This window comes from Canis aureus, chromosome 25 (genome assembly GCF_053574225.1).
Source record: "Canis aureus isolate CA01 chromosome 25, VMU_Caureus_v.1.0, whole genome shotgun sequence".
In the NCBI taxonomy this organism is placed as follows: domain Eukaryota; kingdom Metazoa; phylum Chordata; class Mammalia; order Carnivora; family Canidae; genus Canis; species Canis aureus.
The window spans coordinates 32,515,161-32,534,494 of record NC_135635.1 but is presented as its reverse complement, the minus strand read 5'-3'; the positions used below and the strand labels follow the sequence as shown (position 1 = coordinate 32,534,494).

General features: G+C 39.7%; 2 protein-coding genes across 13 annotated transcripts in view; one reads left to right on the top strand and one right to left on the bottom strand.

Moving 5' to 3' along the window:
* C25H12orf60 (chromosome 25 C12orf60 homolog) overlaps positions 1-9,131 on the top strand; it is a 19,713-nt gene extending 10,582 nt beyond the window's left edge. For 9 of the 11 annotated variants that reach the window (XM_077870973.1, XM_077870975.1, XM_077870974.1 and 6 more), the window contains one exon: positions 2,152-9,131. In XM_077870973.1, the coding sequence (XP_077727099.1) occupies positions 2,176-2,907 (732 nt within the window). In that variant the 5' untranslated portion in view covers positions 2,152-2,175 and the 3' untranslated portion in view covers positions 2,908-9,131. Of the gene's footprint in view, positions 1-440; positions 516-887; positions 1,000-2,151 lie in introns of those variants that run through there. The other 2 variants (XM_077870977.1, XM_077870976.1) reach the window with 2 other exon arrangements.
* On the bottom strand, positions 2,176-19,334 carry ART4 (ADP-ribosyltransferase 4 (inactive) (Dombrock blood group)). 2 transcript variants are annotated; one of them, XR_013364256.1, is made up of 4 exons: positions 18,485-19,334; positions 15,742-16,450; positions 8,885-9,194; positions 2,176-8,067 (listed from the first exon to the last, which is right to left on the bottom strand). XR_013364256.1 is itself a non-coding variant. In XM_077870966.1 (3 exons), exons 1-3 carry the CDS (start codon positions 18,668-18,670, stop codon positions 9,103-9,105), a joined length of 987 nt encoding a protein of 328 aa, XP_077727092.1. In that variant the 5' UTR covers positions 18,671-19,334; the 3' UTR covers positions 2,176-9,102. The 2 variants fall into 2 exon arrangements, 1 of the variants encoding a protein (XP_077727092.1); XM_077870966.1 differs by having other exon boundaries at positions 2,176-9,194.

The window sequence follows — 19,334 nt, the reverse complement described above, 5'->3', positions numbered from 1 at the left end:
AAACTAATAACACAGTAAAACATTTAATTTTCTGTTCTTTCATGGACGTTAATTGTTGAAAAGTGCTGTACAACTGAGCTAATTCAGTTCAGCGGAGAAGATGGCTCTTTGATTGCAGCTCTCAGCTTCTGGCATTCTGTCTTGTTAGTTATTCCAGATATTAAGTTTCCTTCTAGTTTCTATTGCGTTTATACTACATCTGTTGCTGATGCCTTTGTTTACGTTCTTGAAAGAGACAGAAATCCGGATTATTTGTAGCCAAATGCAGTTTTTGTGTGTGTGCTCTTCTTTCCTGGCTAGTTCTGCTCTTTATCACCGTCTCTTATTGTGTTGGTGAATGCCCTGACAATAGGAATGCCTTATAGATCAACTTCTTTCTCTTAAAGCTTAGAGTCTTCCATGCTTCTCCTTCTAGATTCTGTTCTCATCCCCATTGTTTCATCTACAGCGGGGACATCTCAGAAGCAGGAAGATCACCCAGTCCCCATAAAACTTTAATGGAAAAAAACACAAAGGTTTTAGAATTGGACAGTCCTTATTTTGTGTACCCCCAAAATAATCACTCTCTAGCCATGTAGCCCTGGGAAAGTCTCTTAATCTCATTTTTTAAATTGGTGTGATATATTAGTTTGTAATTTATGGATTGTCATATGGATCAACTGAGATAATGCATGTAAAGCATTTGAGATAGTGCTTAATATATGGCAAAAACTTACTGAATGGTAGCCATTCTTCTTACATTAATAACAATAATTTCTATTGTTAATGGGTGAGTAGAGGATTCAGAACGGGGACATCAGCTAGGAGATGTGTAAAATCTAAAGTTCTGCTCTATAGTTTTATTTTATTTTTTTAAAGAGTTATTTATTTTTATTTATTTATGATAGACATAGAGAGAGAGAGAGGCAGAGACACAGGAGGAGGGAGAAGCAGGCTCCATGCCGGGAGCCCAACGCGGGACTCGATCCTGGGACTCCAGGATCGCACCCTGGGCCAAAGGCAGGCGCCAAACCACCGAGCCACCCAGGGATCCCCTGCTCTATAGTTTTAAAGGAGGACCAAGCAGGGTGTTACTTTACTTTGGCCCAGTGTGTCATTTTGCAATTGACATATCTTGGGCTTACTGTATATGGGCACAGAGGAAAAAAGGGAAGAAGAGTGTGTGGATGGATAAGTAGGATTTCAATAGGTGTGTAGGTAGTAGGGCAGGGAGGAGTTAATGCAGGTGGAGGGAATACTGTGAACAAAGGAGCTAATGTTGTAGAGCATTTTCAGGGAACAAAATTAATCCACTATGCTAGTGGCCCAGGATATATGTGAATGCAGTGAAGGGAAGGGAACTAGTGGAAAATTAAGAGCAGTTTGTAGATTACCTTAAATGCCATGCCAGGAAATTGGATTTTATTCTCTAGGCAACACTGAATCTTTGGAGGTTTTGTTTTTCAAACAAAATACATCTGCTGGTCAGACTTTGCCTACAAATTGCTAGTTTGGGATCCCTGGATCAATGTTCACAATCCTATCTTTTTGTATCTCCCCCAGACTTCTACTTGTGAACATTAGTTAGAGACGTCAACACTCCCCTCAATAGCAGAAGAGGGTGAGTTACAGTGAAAGTACAGATACATTCTTAGGCAAGACAGAAATCTTGGGAGTCTGCATCAGATGGCCTTGATCATCTTGAAGTGTCATATTCTATCCTTTTGGTCTGCTGTTACCCACCCTTCAGAGTTATCTGAGAATTACTTTATATATTCTGTTCAGGATTTTTGGTTGTACTCAGTGTGCTTGCTCTATCTTAACAGGAACCAGAGCCTTTCTATGTAAGTTTTAAGCCTTATACAATCTTTTCCACCAGATTGGATAGTTATTTAGGGTGATACCTAAGAAAATATCAGCATATCCAATTGAGAATCCAGTACCATCCAAAATCTGATATGTGGCTTAAATTCTTTGAAACATCCCTATTCTGTCTTTTAGTTATTTTTGTTGTTATTTTTATTAAAGCACAGGATCATTTCTGCTTTATAGCCTGTGTGGCTTTCCTACCCTTGACAGTAGTTAATTTCACAGTTAGATTATACTGTCAATCTCTTTATGGCTGACAAATATAATTTAAGTTTTCATCTTTATTACTACTTTATTTTGCAGTACTGAAACATTTTTGTTGGAGAAATGTCTTCAGAATCAGAAGAGGATAAAGAGAGGCTGGTTCAAGCTGCCAAAACATTTTTCCTTCACATGCAAGATCTTGCTGCCTTCACTAACATGCTTATTGAATTGTTTAACAGCACTATGAATACTCAGATCCAGTCCATAACTGTGAAAGAAGATGATAATGCCAAGGATGTCTTTGAACAAATGTTCAAAATTTTTAAAGAGATGCAATCTGTAGTGGAGACAAAGTATGACCAAATGCAAAAGGGACCTTTATATTCCAAGATTGCAACAGCTGTTTGCTCTGTGGTTGAGAATACCACCAATGTAAAGGAGTTGCAGCAGTCAGCTAAAGAAGTGTTCAAAACTGTTCAAACACCAGTCATTCTCTCTGCATTGAATAGTAGTAACATCCTTAGGATTTTGGAATCTTCTCTTTCACTCTTGATGAAATATCCCGTCATGAATCTTCAGTTAGGTGACCTCTATAGAAAAGACACCAAAGAGCAATCAGATGCCAACACATCCAAGAAAAACACAAGTCCGGGTCCATCCAAAATTGGTACAATAGACATCTTGAAAAAATTGCAGGATGCGCTAGAAACTGAGGATTCCAAGAATACCATCAAGTCAATTGCAGTTCAGTTGGAGGAGGTTGTCAAAACAATAGCGCCTATCTTAGAAGTCCTCCAAAAAGCCATAAATACTATGGAAACCAAGGTTTCTGTGCCCAAGAAAGCCAATTACTAGTAGGAGTGCAACAGAACTGCTCATTTCTATCAGAAAATCATTTCGTATCCTGTGAATATTTGGAGTATGTTTTAAGACCTTTGATGCCACAAATGAGTTATGTTAGGACAGAAGTACAAAGAGTAGTCACCCAGTAGACCATTTACCTCAAGTTTTGCTTTATTCAAATAAAAATAATCAAAGAAAACCTACTTGAAATGGCAGTTACTAAAAATAACATATTGTTCAGAACATCAAGGAAATGTATTACATTTGAGGATGTCTCTAAACATTACATATCATCTTAAAGCATAATTAAAATAACCCTAAACTAATTTCTACTCTTAGTAGTCCTATTTCTAGATACTACAGTGAGAAGTCCAGGTAAATGTTAGCATTATCATTAGATAATCTGGCAGAAACTACTGTTCAGGCACAGGAAACATATAAAGTAATTTTCTGCATTTTTAAAAAGATTTTATTTAATTGAGAGAGAAAGAATGAGCAGGGGTAGTGGCATAGGCAGAAGCAGACTCCCTACTGAGCAGGGAGCCTGCTGTGGGGCTCAATCCCAGGACCCTGAGATCATGACCTGAGCTGAAGGCAGATGCTTAACCAACTGAGCCACCCAGGTGCCCCTACCTTCTGCATTTTTGTCACTCATATACCAATCTCTGTATCATCAGTGCCTTACCTATCATAAGCCATCACTAGATTCTTTTGGTATGACTTATCCAGGAGTAAATAAGAACAATCAATGAAGAGTAATAGTTTTCTTACTTGGATAAGACCAGGGCAAACGGTTTATTCTTGTCTGTCTCCTATTGAGGTCTTATAATTAGGAGCTATTGGAGTTTCAAAAATGGAGGTGCTCTAACCTTTCACAAAGAAAAGACTGTAACACTCATAGAAGTAGGATTTCTGAGATGTGCTTGTATTGGGGAAGGAAGGTTAGACAAATCCCTTGCCTACCAGAAAGTCTTTGGCCCTTATCTATGGGAAAGAGTGTATGCTTTCAAGATGGCCCTATTCTACATGATACCTAACAGGAACTTTGTTGAGAATTTTAAAAAAGCAATGAATAACTCTAGTTCTTTCTTGGAATTTTTCTTCTGAGAATACCTAAGGTTTGTCCTCATTCAAACATGTTCTAATCTCAAGTTTGAAATCTCATTTTCTCCTCTACAAATAAAATATATTTCCCTACACTTAAAAACTAGGCTGAAATATGAAAAACTGAAAGAGAAAAAAAAAACTGTGAGCATTTGATGGAGTTGGGGAAGAAGACACTCTGTTTATGTACTTTGAAGTCTACGATGCAGTCACATCCACCAAGGTTGCCACCATGACCTCCTCAGTTGTGGATACTTTGAAGTTGCATTTTTGCTAGCCTGAGTTAGGAGCTCAGCTCCCAAAGCCAAGGCTGTCATTGGAATCACCACTGTAATTTTGAATTAGGAATCTCTTCCTTGCCCCCTAAACAGGAAGACCTTCAGAATGTCCTGTGGCAAGAGCCAAGGGGATTTGAAAGTTTCAGGACTTAGAGGGCTTGAGAAAAGGATGAGTTTCAAGACTTGAACTCTACATTATCTCTCAGCTCCAAAGCTGAAACCTTGCGCATTTGAAATAGGTATCCATTAGTAGATGGCTTATTATTTTTTTTAAGATTGTATTTATTTATTCATAAGAGACATGGAGAGAAAGGCAGAGACACAGGCAGACATAGTCCTGATGTAGGACTCGATCCCAGGACCACAGGATCACACTCTGAGCCGAAGGCAGGTGCTCAACCACTGAGCCACCCAGGTGATCCTCTAGCTGGCTTATTTTGAGGACATTCTTGAACTCTGATTCATTTGCTACTCTGTCCTCAAAAATAAACGTATATAAGTGGGAGAAGGGAGGTGGAGCTCTCGCTTTGTTACTTTCTCTGAACCTGTGTGTGTTCAGGTCCTCACTTGCCTGCTCTTGGTCGTCAGACTGTCCAGGGATATTGCAACAGCTGGGGGAGTCATCTGGAAATGAATGGGACAAGGGCCAGGAATAGTCCTGGGCAGAGTCTTCCTATGAAATGACAGGAAGCATGACTAGTGGCAGTTCAAGTGGGGGGGTCTTCACCACACTTCAATGGGAATGGCAGCTAGTATAGCCCTGTGAGGTTAGGAAGGGCCATACATACTTCAGTCACAGCAGGGGTTTTCAGAGGCAGGTGGCTCCTGTGAAGCTGGCCATCACTGACAGGGCCTCTCAAAGGCCTTGTCTCACCACCAAGGACTTCTAATCTGCCCACTCTGATGACTGCCTGTCTGCTGTTGCTTCCAGCCGGTGGATATGCTGGGGGTTTGGGGGGGAATGCACTCTTCTCAAACCTATTACTCTTATTGCATGTGTCTTTCAGATTCTTTATTTTGGGTTCTTCTCGTTGCTGTCAATTCCTTCAGGTTTTGAAAAGCAACCTGGGGGAAGACTCACTAGTTTCTACTTTCTATCTAGTTTCATTCTTCCTCCGCGAGCACAGTGTGACCTCACTGCTTGAATGAAGCATAAGTGAGGAAGAAAAAGTGAACTGCCATAAAGCAAAATAAAAAACACATGGGCATTTACTACAAGAAGATAAGGAAGCCAGTGAGGGAGTCCTGTAATGCTTGTAATACCTTTTTTTCCCACGTTCTATCACTTGCCAATGTTTGGTACATTTTGGCATCTCTGAAAGCATCTAGCTCCATAAATGTTCAATTTTACCAAATGAAGATCTGGTTCATAAACTATAATTCAATTTGATTCAGATCATTGGACAACTCAGGCCAAGAGTCCTGGCTCTCTAAGCAAATCAAGCTCTATAGGAATTTTCTTTCACTGGATTTATTATTTTTTAAAGTGAGAGCAAATAGGGAACTTTGAGACAATCAGATAGGCATATTAGAACACTGAATCAAAGGGACACCTGAGTGGCTCAGTGGTTGAGCATCTGCCTTTGGCTCAGGGCCTGATCCCGGAGTCCTGGAATTGAGTCCCGCATCGGGCTCCCTGCATGGAGCCTGCTTCTCCCTCTGCCTGTGTCTCTGCCTCTCTCTCTGTGTCTCTTATGAATAAATAAATAAAATCTTTTTTTAAAAAAGAACATTGAATCATAAAGATAAAAATAAAACAAGTGAAGCCAGATTATTTTTTCATGTGCACAAGAAGGGAGAAGCATTAATAAAAGTTACTATAGGAGATAAATACTATGCAACTTTATAGTGTCAGCCCTTTTAGCAATCCATGTGAATTTATCCATTTTATCTTCAAAGATATCTCAGACTAAAAGCAGAAATTACAGTGAATTTTTTTTGAAACTCATCTCCTAAGATTTCATGAACTTTGAATTGATTTAAATAAATGTCCATTTCACTGGCTACTTGCACAAAAATTTAGGACTATAGGGAGAGATTGAGGGAATGTAAAATATGCATATTCATCCTCAACCCACAAATCTATACCACTCAAGAGCATAACTTCTATCTCTGGAGATTTGCCCTATAAAGCAGCAGCAGGAGGAAGAATTACGTTATCTTTTCAAAAACCTGGTTATTCCTTTATGGATCATAATCCCATAAGTCATAAGCCTGAAGGGCTTCTTAAACACAGGCCCTGGGTTTCTGATTCTACGGATTTGGGATCAGGCTCCAGAGTTCACATTTCTAACAAGTTCTTAAGGGACACTGATGCTGTGGCTGTAAGAGTCATTTATCTAGGATGTCTTACTCAGAAAATGGATTTCTCATGAAGATCCAATGCATTAGGCTGACTTTTTAGCTTGGGTGGCAATTTCCTCTCCAGTCCACATTACAGCTTCACTCTGTCACACCTATTTCCTGACCCTTATGTACACTGATCATTCCTATATCCTCTGTTTCCTTTCTACTCAGCTCTCTCTTTTCCCTCTGAAGCCTTCCCTTGAGCCTCATTTCCCATAGAAAGCTGTTTCCAACCATAGGACAGTGGGATCTCACTTTTCTCTAAATTTGAAGTACTTACTATTTGTATGCATTTTGGCTCTAAGCGTTTGACACATACCTACACTCACTGTCTTCTTCCTCTCATCTCTCGCTCCCACCTCAGTGTCCCAAGGCCTTGCTCAAATGCTGCCTCTTCCCTGAAGCCTTATTGGTTCTTCCCTTGCCTCAGGAGTTTCTCTCTTGAACTCTTGTGAACAGAAAACTTGACTTGCCCCTTTCTTTTGGTATTCCTCTGTGACTTGTTTGTGTTCTTAATTTCTCCCAAGAGACTGTAAACTCTTGGAAGATCTGGCATATTACATTCAACATTTAATCCCCAAAGTGTTTTGTACATAGTCTGGCTCAATAAGTGCATCTATATGGCACAGAAACAAAATATGCAAGATGTTGGGAGGCTTTTCTCTGCCTCACTAAAGCTCAGAGCAAAGCTTGTTCCCAGAGCCAGGCCCACAGAATTCTCTACTCAGGAGCCACTAACTTGCCAAGGTCCCTGGGCAATAAATCATGTAAACTGTGTCTATGGAAATTATATGCTTGCCTTATTTGGTGTAGAGGCCAATGTAAGCTAGATGATAGAGATGCCCTTGGCCCTATTCTCAAAATGCCATGTAAATAATGACAGTACTAGATGCCTAAATTCTCTACTGGGTGATTTTATGCAGCTAACTCCCCATTGTGTCTCTTCTGTCAAGACACAATCCCTTTAGACATTCCTACTGGGGTCAGATGAACTGATTTCACTTTCATTGTTTATTACTCAAATCTCAGGGGGGCTAAGTAGCATAGACTTTCATAACTCAAAGGATAGATCTAGTCTCCCCCTTTACTCCATTTAGCCCAATACTAGGGTCTTTGGAAATCAGGAGAACAACCCCCATCACCCCCTGAGGGAAGTAAGAGAATATTCCCAGCTGTGAGGTTTGGTGATTTATACTTCCTTTTGTTTAATTGTTGTCACATAGTGGGGACTTGATATATCTTTGATATTTGCTTGGTTATCAGATTTTTTTCTCCCATATCTTCTCCTTTAAAACCACACACATGGGGATCCCTGGGTGGCGCAGCGGTTTGGCGCCTGCCTTTGGCCCAGGGCGCGATCCGGGAGACCCGGGATCGAATCCCATGTCGGGCTCCCGGTGCATGGAGCCTGCTTCTCCCTCTGCCTGTGCCTCTGCCTCTCTCTCTCTCTCTCTGTGTGACTATCATAGATAAAAAAAATAAAAATAAAAAAAAAATAAATCCACACACATGCATGTGCTTTCTTAATAAATGTACCTAAAGTTTTGAAGATGACTTAAAATCCAATTTGCCATAAAGTCCCTCTGTAAATTAACATATGAATTTAAATTCTAAATTTTGTAATACTGTAGAAATAGGTGTGGCATCCCATTACTGCCAGTGAATGAGATTTCACTAACATCTTTTATTAACTTTCCCTTTTATTTCTCAAGTTTTCACATTTCCTCCTATTTGAGACTACACTGGCTTGGCTTTGAATGCTGATTAAAAAATCTCTGAAGAAAATTTGCTTTAATTATTTCTCTGGGGTTTAAAGCTTTTCCATTTGATGAAGAATTTGTTCTGTGCTTTCGAACTCAAGCTTCTCGATCTGTTCCCATTTAGGATGGCTAATAAAAGTAATGGAGAATCCTTGTATCCATAACTCCAAAAAGTCCTTTGATCACTTTAGATAGGAGATTTAATTCAAATTACTTATGAAAATATACAATTTATTGATTTATGTAATAAAAAAAGCCCAGGATTCTGACTCAGGCATAGTTGGATCTAGGGGCTCATATATTCTTATCAGAACTGTTTCTTTTCATTTTTTAGTTCTTCCTTCATTGTGTTCACTCTATTCTCAAGGAGATAGAGTTTCCCCTACTGGTGGCAAGATAGCTGCCAGCAACTGTAGACTCGTACTCTGCTTTCATTAATCTTCATTCAGTAAAAAGGCCCCCACCCCATTCCCGATCCGAATTCCAAAAAATTACCATGACTGTATCTCACCAGCTTTGATTGGGTCCTTTTCTATCCCAGGATAAATCTGTGTCCATGAAGAAGAAATACACTGAGTTCTAGGTCCACTCACAGGCAGTAGGCTGAGCCAGCGCTACATCAGTTGATAACCAGGCAGAGTGAGTCCCCAAGGGTATTCAGGGTGCCCTGGCTGGCATCAAGCAAAAGGGCACAGCAAAAGCAAAACCACAAGTTTCATTTATACTCCACTTTTGGAAGAGATGACAACACTGGTCAAAAAGGAGAGACAAGCAATAACCATAGGAGCAGGATTGTACTTTTTGCCAGAACCTGTAAAAACAAAACAAAGTTAGAGATCTTTTAGGTAGCAGACTTTTTTGTTTTTGTTTTTTGAAAAACTACCTTGGTGCACCTGGGTTGCTCAGTTGGTGAAGCATCTGACTTCAGCTAAGGTCATGATTCCTCCTGGGACAAGCCCCACATCAGGTTCCCTGATCAGCAGGGGGCTTTGCTTTTCCCTCCTGCCTCCCCCCTCCTCATTCTGTCTCTCATTCTTCCTCTCAAATAAATAAATAAAATCTTAAAAAACTCCAAAAAACTATCTAATTTGTCCTTTGATTCATTTTTTAATGTAGAAGACTCCTAATACAAATATTTGCAGTTAGCTGCTTTAAAAAAAAGTATCCTCTTAGATTGTTTTCTAACTAACAGAACTCAGCTTGTTTATTTTACGGTAATGGAACAGCACCAAGAAGTTCATAGATTTACCCCAGGTGACCCATCTCTTCTTTAGTGTGTGAGATCTCCTGATTTTCCGTCTTTATTGTCAGCAGCAACACCATCATCATCACCAGTATCCCCATTTTAATTACCATCATCTTCATCACCATTATGAAAGCTAACATTGATTAGCAACTTGTTCTGTGCCGTGGTCTGTTTTAAGCAATGCTATCAATTAACTCACTTGATCCTCACAGGATATCTACGAGGTATTTATTCTTATTCTCCTTATTTTCCGCTGATCAAAAGGTGACATTTTGATTTGTGGAGAAACTTAACCAAACATCTCACATCTGGTATGTAGTGAAGGCAGCATTCCAACTCAGGCAGTCTGGCTCAACTCTATCTTTTTAGCCACAGTATTGTTTCTCCATATATGGCATGTCCACACATAGGCTTGCTTTCTTTCTTTCTTTCTTTCTTTCTTTCTTTCTTTCTTTCTTTCTTTTTTTTTTTTTATTGCAAAGTGGGATGGGATGTCTGGGTGGCTCAGCGGTTGAGTATCTGCCTTTGGCTCAGGACATGATCCCAGGATCCAGATCAAGTCCCACATCGGGCTCCTTGCATGGAGCCTGCTTCTCCCTCTGCCCATGTCTCTGCCTCTCTCTCTCTCTGTGTCTCTCATGAATGAATAAATAAAATCTTAAAAAAAATTACAAAGTGGGCAAAAAGTATTCATACAATCCTGCTTGGTATGTGTGTGTGTGTGTGTGTGTGTGTGTGTATGTACTTCCTATACATACATGCTCTTCATGGAAAGATGGAGAAGATTGGCAACCAGTTAGGGTATGGCTGATGAAAGCAAAATAAATACAAGAAACTACTGATTGGCAATATGCTGGGATGAGGATATAGAATGAGATGGAAGATGGAAACCTTTAGAAAATGCTCTAAATAGTGAGTGGGATCTCCTTTTCAACCAGCCTTCAGTGACTATTTAGGGTAGAAAAGATGTTTGATTGAGGAAAACTTCAACTCTGTGATTGCCTCAGCATTTGAACATATTGTTCAATAGGATGATGAGATGACAGAGAAGTATTTTTCCATTGTTTTCACATAATAATACATAAAATCCCTTGTGTTTTCTGAAATTTCTTGGAATTCTATATATATAAACAATATTTAAAATCCCATTTTTACCAGTAAGAGTAGACAAGGAAAATTAATAGTGCATACATATTTCTTAGTCTATTTATAAGCTGAATAATCTCACACAAACCATGTAACCTCTCTCAACCTCAGTATTCAAATCAGTGTAGTGGGGTCAATAACCAATGTACAGGGTAGTTGTAAGAATTAAACAGATAATGTGTGTGAAAACCTTCTGTGAATGAAATTTGCTACATAAGTATCATTTATTTTTGGTGGATTATAACATAAATTTGGTCATCTCTGCCTTAGGGTATACAGTTTGGGGAGAAATACATAATTATTATACCTTGTATTTCATGAACTCTGAATCTGTGAATTATATTGGATTATTCAGAAAGAAACAGTCAACCCCTTGAAGAAAAGCAGAAGCTAAAATTGATATGCAGTATATCTAGTTAATCTGATATTTGGAGGGAAATGCTGTCTATAGCCTCTTTCTGTTAGAATGTGGAGATTAACAAGTGTTATTTTTTTAGATAGTTATCTATGAAAAAGTTGGCACTTAAACAATGATAAGCATTGTTTCTTCTGTCTCTTCTTTGTTTTTTTCTTGCCTGTCAATACCAGTGAAGCACACATTTGTGCCATGAAACTATTATCCCACTTCCACATGCAAAGTGCTTTCCCAGGGTCTTTCTTTTCTTTTTCTTTCTTTCTTTCTTTCTTTCTTCTTTCTTTCTTTCTTTCTTTCTTTCTTTCTTTCTTTCTTTCTTTCTTTCTTTCTTTTTTCTTTCTTTCTTTTTTCTTTCCTTTTCTTCTTTCTCTTTCTTTCTTTCTTTCTTTCTTTCTTTCTTTCTTTCTTTCTTTCTTTCTTTCTTTCTTTCTTTCTTTCTAGATTTATTCATTTATTCATGAGATACAGACTGAGAGAGAGAGAGAGGCAGAAACACAGGCAGAGGGAGAAGCAGGCTCCTCGCAGTGAGCCCGATGCGGAACTCGATCCTGGATCCCTGATCCCTGGATCCCGGGATCACGACCTGAGCCAAAGGCAGGCGCCCAACCAGTGAGCCACCCAGGTGTCCCTCCCAGGGTTTTTCAATTATGTTTGAGAGGGTGGACGCCAAGTACTTGCACAATGTTCTTTTTGCCCCCATTTTATAAATGAAGAAACAGGCTCAGAGGTTGTCATTTACACAAGGTCACATAGCTACTAATATATATGCCCAGCCCTTCCTGGCTCCAAAATCTATTCTCTTTCCACCCTTCCTTCCTCCCTTCCTCCCTCCCCTCCTTCCTTCCTCCCTTTTCTCTTTTTTTCCTTCCTTCTTTAAATTTTTTTTTTTTTTTTAATTTGAGAGAGAGGGAGAGCGCGAGCCCGACTGGGGCTCAATCCCAGGACCTCAGGATCATGACCTGAGCTGAAGGCAGATGCTTAACCAAGTGAGCCATCCAGGTGCCCCTCAATTACTCATTCTTTCATCCATGCAGCTCAGATAGACACTCCATTTCAAGGCTAATGTGATGGTACAAATAGGGAAAACTAGTTTGAGATAAAACCCAGAGTAAAAAAAAACAAGAACAGGAAGTTAATAAAGTAAATCATATGTCATAGTAGTAGTAGCTTAGGGAAATTTTGAGTACTTACTAGTGTCAGAATCTGTTCTAAGAGCTTTAACACGCATAGGTCATTTTATACTCACCAGAATCCTATAAGGTAGATTTTCATTAGATTTTCCTCCCTATGTTACACATGATAGAGGCACACGGAGACTAAACCATTTGCCCGTGTTCTCACTGTTAGTAACTGGTAAAGTTAATATGTAAAACCAGGCTTACTACAAAAGTTGACTGTATTTTTTCTAGAAACATGCTTAAGAATTTTGATTATGTGAAACATTTTAACAAATAAATCCTTCTTTGTGAATCCAATGGTACAGAACAGAGTATGTATTTGTGTGTTTATAGATTTTTGGCATGGATTATTTTCCTGAACAAAGCAACATTTAAGGACAAATAACTAAAATAACTTATTTTGAGTCTTTCAATGGGCATGAAAACATCTGTTTCTATGGTAACCACTATAGGCCACAAGAGGGGTGAGAGAATTAGAAGGGAGAGCTGTTAGTTTAGAATGTCTTAATTTTTCTTTTGCAAATGGACTTGCTTAAATATTTTATGCTACCAATTTGACCTTTTGATTCTGAGGTTGACAGATTCCTGAGTACTCTTTGAACTTGAGAACTGTAGTTACAAGTAAACAGAAACAATTTTGAAATAAATCAAAGGACAGGGAAACTGTACTCTTGGATCTATTGTCTTTTCATTGGGAGAATTACGGTATCCTGGCTGACCAATTTTAAAGGTCTTCATGTTGTCTTTTAAGTATGATATTTGTCAGATTAAGAGAGAACAGGAAAGGAAACAAGTCACTGACTCAGAGGGATCTTTTGAGATGTTAAAATAGTTGTGGCTTTTGCATGGGAAAAAAATTGAAGGGATAAGAGACAGCATCTTAGGGACCATTTGTGAATCTCTCAACTGAGGTTGATGTCGGCGCAATAAGAGTTATCTAGAAAAACAGGTCTGGAAAGAGTCCACTGATCCCAAAGAAGGACTCCCAGAAAAGAAAAACACCACCTCCCTCCTCCCATTTTTCATGTATGGATCAATCCAATACTGCTCCAGGATGGTGGGATAGGTAGAGTGTTACTTGTCAGTTAAGACACTTATTTGCCATTTATTACATGGTAGGTCATGTAGAAGTAATTTAGTATTTTATTTATTTTTTAAACTTTCACAAGAACCCTGTGGGGCTCTATCATGATGCTCCTTACATCGTCAAAGAAACATAGGGAGTTTAAGCAACTGGACTGATGGTACAAGTTGGATAGCAATCCAGAAAGAGTGGATCTGGAGTCAAACTGCCTGGATTCTATGCCAAACCCTTAAATACTATGTAGTCATGTCCCTGCCCACAGAGAGCTTACAGGGCAACAAAAGATTACGGATTCCCTCACGTATGATTTGTGATTTTAAATATCCAGTCAAGACCAACCAAGCTTCCAAGGTCTAGCAATGTGCATGGCTGCTCCAACTAAGCCTTAACTCAAAGTTGTGTTTGAGCAGCTTCCTGACAGGAAAGCAAAGATCATTAGTTTGGTGGGGGAGGGTCTTGAAATAGTTTTCTTTGAGATTTACAGAGTAGAGAATATGGGTAATAGTTTCTATTACATACTCTTTTTTTTCCTCCTCTTTGATGTAAATATTCTACAACTTTTTACTTAATGTATTTTACTGTGCTCATTGAATTGACCTAGAGAAAAATTTTTCTCTCTCAACTTCATCATGATGAGAATAAAGCAACAGTGCCTTAGTCAAGTGTAGTTCCAGAGAACCCTGGAAAGTAGCTATGATTGTCCTTATTTATTATCAGAATCTCACTGTTTGCTTTATACTCTAGGTTTTCATTCTCCTCTGCAAACACTAATCTCTTGGTTCCATGGAACAGACTGAGTTTGCTCATATTGCTGCCTGTCACACTTCCAAGGGCAGGCAGGAGGAGATAAAAGTGTTGATAGGTCACCTCTTCCCTGGTTTGTGTTTGCAGATAGGCCAGAGTAAGCAAGCCTAAGACCTCAATATGGATGCCTGTTTTAGGGTCTTTGTTACACTGCAGCCCCCAAATGCTAAGAAATGCTGATAGCTTGAATTACTAACAGTAGCAACCATGATGGAATAGAGAAAGATTTGGGGATATTTCAAAGGCAGAAACTGCAGTTAAGTGTGAGTGTGAACAAGTGCACATGTGGATAAGGATGATCTTCCTTCTAAATCAAACAGGGCATAGCACTTGCCACAGAACTACCATTTTGTGCAGGGACTGTGGCTGGCATCATACAGAGATGGAATGGAGTTAGCCACATATTTTTCTAAAAAAGATCTGAACAATATTTTTTTGTTTTGTGATATCTCCAATTTCTCCTGCTTCAGTTCATTTTTCACAATATTGTCAGAACTCTTGCTAAAATACTGATATAATTGATGCTCCACTCCTCCAATGACTTCTCATTACCTCTAGCATGAAGTTAGAAAGCCCTTAGTATAGAATACAATAATTTTAACCATCAGGCCCATCAGAAGTCTCCCACCCCAATCAATCCCCTATTCCTTTTCCATTCCTAGCCTCTTCCTGCGTCCTATACATCCTATTGTGGAGATTCCCTAAAGACACTGGCTGTTTGAAATCTCTTTGATTCAGCGTATGTTGTTTTCTGCTTAAAATGACTTTTCCTCTCTTTTTTACAACCCTGTCCCATTCCTTCTTCAAGTCCCATGTGGTCCTCTATCATTAAGACTTTCTCACTTTCTCCAGAGAGAATGAGTAGCTTCCAGCACTGAGAAGCCACAACCATTGCTTAAACATCTGGTGTATTGCTTAGTGCTTTTGCGTGTGGACATTTGCTCATATTTCTATGTCTCAGTAGACTTAAAATCCGCCTACGGCAGTGATTTTGCTTTATTCATTTCATATTGCCTGGGGCCTCCCATCCTAGTGCTTTGGAACATTGAAGATGAGTAATAGATAAGGGTGAATGAATAAATCATGCCTCCTGCTTTACTCTTAGCACTCCGTATTCCTGTAGTGACCATGACAAAAACGAAAACAACCCCCCCAAAAACAAAACAAAAAAAACCCCCAAAAAACCAAAATGAGTTTGAGGGTGAAGGTAATAATGCTATATTTTTATGTGCTATCTTTTTCAGTAGAGGTTTACTCTCTGTGTCTAGAAGTCTCCACATATTAGTGCCATTGAAGAAGCACAGTTTTTCTAGAGATAGAGAAAGAAGGGGAGGGAAAAGAAATAAGGTTTCTAATCTGTCAGTTCTGCCATTCCTGAAGGTCAATTTTCCCCCACAGACCCACTCAGAAAAATAACTTTTTAAAAAGACTGGTGTTCTGGGATCCTGACACAAGTAGATTTGATTTAGAACGATAACATAATACCTTTTAGCAGCTGACAGTTGTATGTGCTCAGGTTCCCAGCTGACTGCAATTGCAACCAATTTCCTTGAGGGTGGTAGCTCATATTTACAACTTTGAACACCTCATAGGGAGGGACCAGGACTTCCTTCCTGAGAGAGAATTCTTGTACAGGCACTCCCAGGCAGGTAAATATGGTGAGTAGAGTTTGGTTCCCAACCTTCTGTGCCTCTTCTTGTAGGAGGGAAGTGGAGAGGAACTGGCCAAATCGGATGGTGGCCCCTCTGTTGGCTTTCAAATAGTTACCCTTCATCTCATGATGTACCTCATAACATGAAGAGCCATTCGTCAGGATCATTTCTTCCCTTAGCAGCTGGACTGCTGAAGTCAGGTAGTAGTGGAGGTATTTGAAATGGAATGAGTGTTTATACTGCTGTGGGGACCTGCCAGCAGTGGCCATGGCTCTAGTAAAATCTGTGCGGACAATGTTGTTTGATGTATAAGCCAGGATGGCCACAGCGTGTGTAATATTCATGCTCCTGGGGAGATCTTCTGCTCTGTTCAACCAGGTTAAGTGGGCGTTTGCCCAGATCCTAGAATAATTCCTATGTGCTTTTAGTTCTTTTGCAAAATAATCCCCTTGATTTAGCTTCTCCATGACCTGTGGGCTGCAGCCTTGGTACTGATCATCAAAGGAATCTGGTGTCAAGTCAAAGTCGATGTTAACTGCAACCTATAGGAAAGGAAAAATCTTCATTTTAGCTTTTCAGATCAGATGGTAGGCTGTGGTGGCTTGCTGTCTATTTTCCATAAAGCCGAGTCTTTTCCTCAAAATTTATTTGCTGAAGTTTCACTCATAATCATTACACTGCCCTAATACCTCCTGGATCAGTGACTTGTGCCGGAGATTGAATTTGGTTTGATAAATATTACTAGAAGCTTAAAAAACCCCTCACCTTCCCAGGGAGGGTGTGACCTTCTTGTATAAACAAAAACAGTATTTTTGCATAGTGCTTTGAAGAAAACAAATGATCATCTAGAAGTTTATGTATACTTTCTTTTTCCCTGCTGACCCCCCTTCATATTCTCTCATGGGTGTTAAGAAATATCTCTTTTTTGAATGCCTAAAACCTATATTAAGTCTCTGAACCATATTTAAGAAAAAGCTTCAGTGATGAGTAATGTTGGGTTCTCCCAAGGGGTCCCCAGTAAATAACAGCTCTCTCTTCTGACCTGGATCTGAAAAATTTGGGGGAAAAGAGTATATGTATGAAATTTAAAATATCATCTTTACTACTGAATTGCTGAGGCACACATATTCACGTCTGATGGCAAGATTTGTTAAGAGTAAACCCTGGAACAAGGCAAACTTGCCCACTGAGCTGCAGAACAGTGTTGGATTGTGGCCTGCCCAAAGGTAAGAGTATTGTCATGAGGAACACAGGGCTCAGGCCCTTTGGCATGTGCCTAACTCCCAGGAGGATGAAGAGCAGAGTCAAAGTCAGAATGCCCAGTTATTGTTCCTGATGTTCCCAGTCAACTAACTGTTCCCAGGCAACTAAACTTGCCAACCACCAGGGGAGTGGTATAGTGGTTAGGAGAGGTGTGCCTAGGACCATCCTTCCTCTTAGAATCCAGGATTGGGAAAAAGACATTTTCCCATGGGTAGTCAATTAAATTCTACTTATCAATATCTAGCCCAGATTAAATTGAAGTTAGAGATTTGAATACAAGCTCATTAAGTATCATCAGTCTATTTTTTAGAGCCATATTTTCAATTATCTAAATTCCAAGATGTTTTCTTCTTGACAAAGAAATAGTGCTTTTCTAATGAACAGTGCTTCTTATATATTAGGAGATAAGATTCCATTCAGTCAATGTCAAAGATGCTGCAGTTGAAACTCAGAAACATACCTTTTTGTGTTTTTACTGTTATTTATGATGAGAAGACATCTAGTTGTGTGTAAAATGGAGATTTTTAAGACTGCTTAAATGATTTTCACCAACAACTCTTTACAGAAGGTTTACAAATAGTTCTACAGAATCTATTTAAGCCCAAACAAAACAAAATCCATCTCATTATGTGCTGTTAAATCTTGTGAGCTCTAAAAACTTTAATATATTATGAGATCTCAAATATATACTCTATTATCTCTCAACATTTGGTTATTTTTCATTATATAGAACTTTAAATGATAATACTTCTTTTGGAGTTGATCCATATGAAACAATCTAAAGCAAACAGACTATATTTTGCATCATTTGAAATACAGAAGCAGTATTTTACTTAAATTTTATGGAGAATCAAGAAAAGAACATTATAGGGATGCCTGGAGGGCTCAGCGGTTGACCATCTGCCTTCAACTCAGATCCTGATCCCGGGTTTGGGATCGAGTCCCACATCGGGCTCCTGCAGGGAGCCTGCTTCTCTCTTTGCCTTTGTCTCTGCCTCTGTCTCTGTGTCTCTCATGAATAGATAAATAAAATCTTAAAAAAATATATAAGTAACAGTATGCCTCTAGCTTCCATAATGCCAAATGTAGAAACTCCAAAGAATCCCACAATTTTTAACAATTGCTTTCAACACCCTTCACTACTCTTCACTACCACAACACCCTTCATCATCCTTCAACACCCTTCAGCATTATTTGTTAAAATATCTGAATGAAATCAGATCCCAAGTGACCACAGGTCACTTAAAGGTTGTCACCAGGAAAGTGCCCTGGGGAGCATGGACAGTGAAGAAATCACCTGAGTTGTGCCCTACCTCAGAACTCCCGGTGGGTGTCTGCAGGGCCGAGAACAGCATCAAGAGAGGAAGCTGCCTGGGAAGAAGCCAGATCCTTAGAGCAGGGGCTGCAGTAGGAGTTGGGAGAAGAATCCTCCTGCTTCTGTTGGGCACTGGACGGTATTCATTTGTGTTAAAAGCACTTCTCTGCTCTTGAAGCTTCATGATGAAATGAGTGCTCAGCGCTCTTCTCTGGGGTTTTCTCTGGGTGGGTCTAGGCAAGAACTTCCCTTGTTCATGTCTTGTTGAATCTTCTGCTGACCACCCCCAACCAGATTTTCTGAGGAAAGGTATCAGCTCCCGCTCATTGGCAGAGCTGAAATCTCCGTGAAATAGCTAGATCTGTGCACCAAATAAGGGATGGTAAAGTAAACGCCTTAAAATTTCCAATTAAAAATAAATCCCTTATCTAGTCTGTGTCGGGAGGAATTCCAAAGGCTTTTCAAGGGTCAGGCTCAGCAGCTCAAACTCAACTTTCTCAGGAAGACAGGAAAGGCACACGCTGTACAGTGTTTGGGGCCAAGTGACATTATCTGGAGCTGCAGGTTTCCATTGCGATGATATGATTGGCTCCTGCGAGTGGCTGGGAAGATGCCATCTCAGAGGTGGGCCTCTGTCGCGCTCATTTGGTGCTGCTGATAGGCCCTGGCCAGAGGGGGGTGGTAGGAAGCAGCACATCTTTTCTGGATTTCTGTCAAAAAGAAAGCTCTTGTTGCAGCTTTTCCATTGTAACTTTGAAACTCTCCAATTCAGAAATTATACCTTCTGGGTCACAGGTCTTCCCTGTGTTCTCTTCTGAAGGTGACGGACCCACTGTCTGCACTAGTTC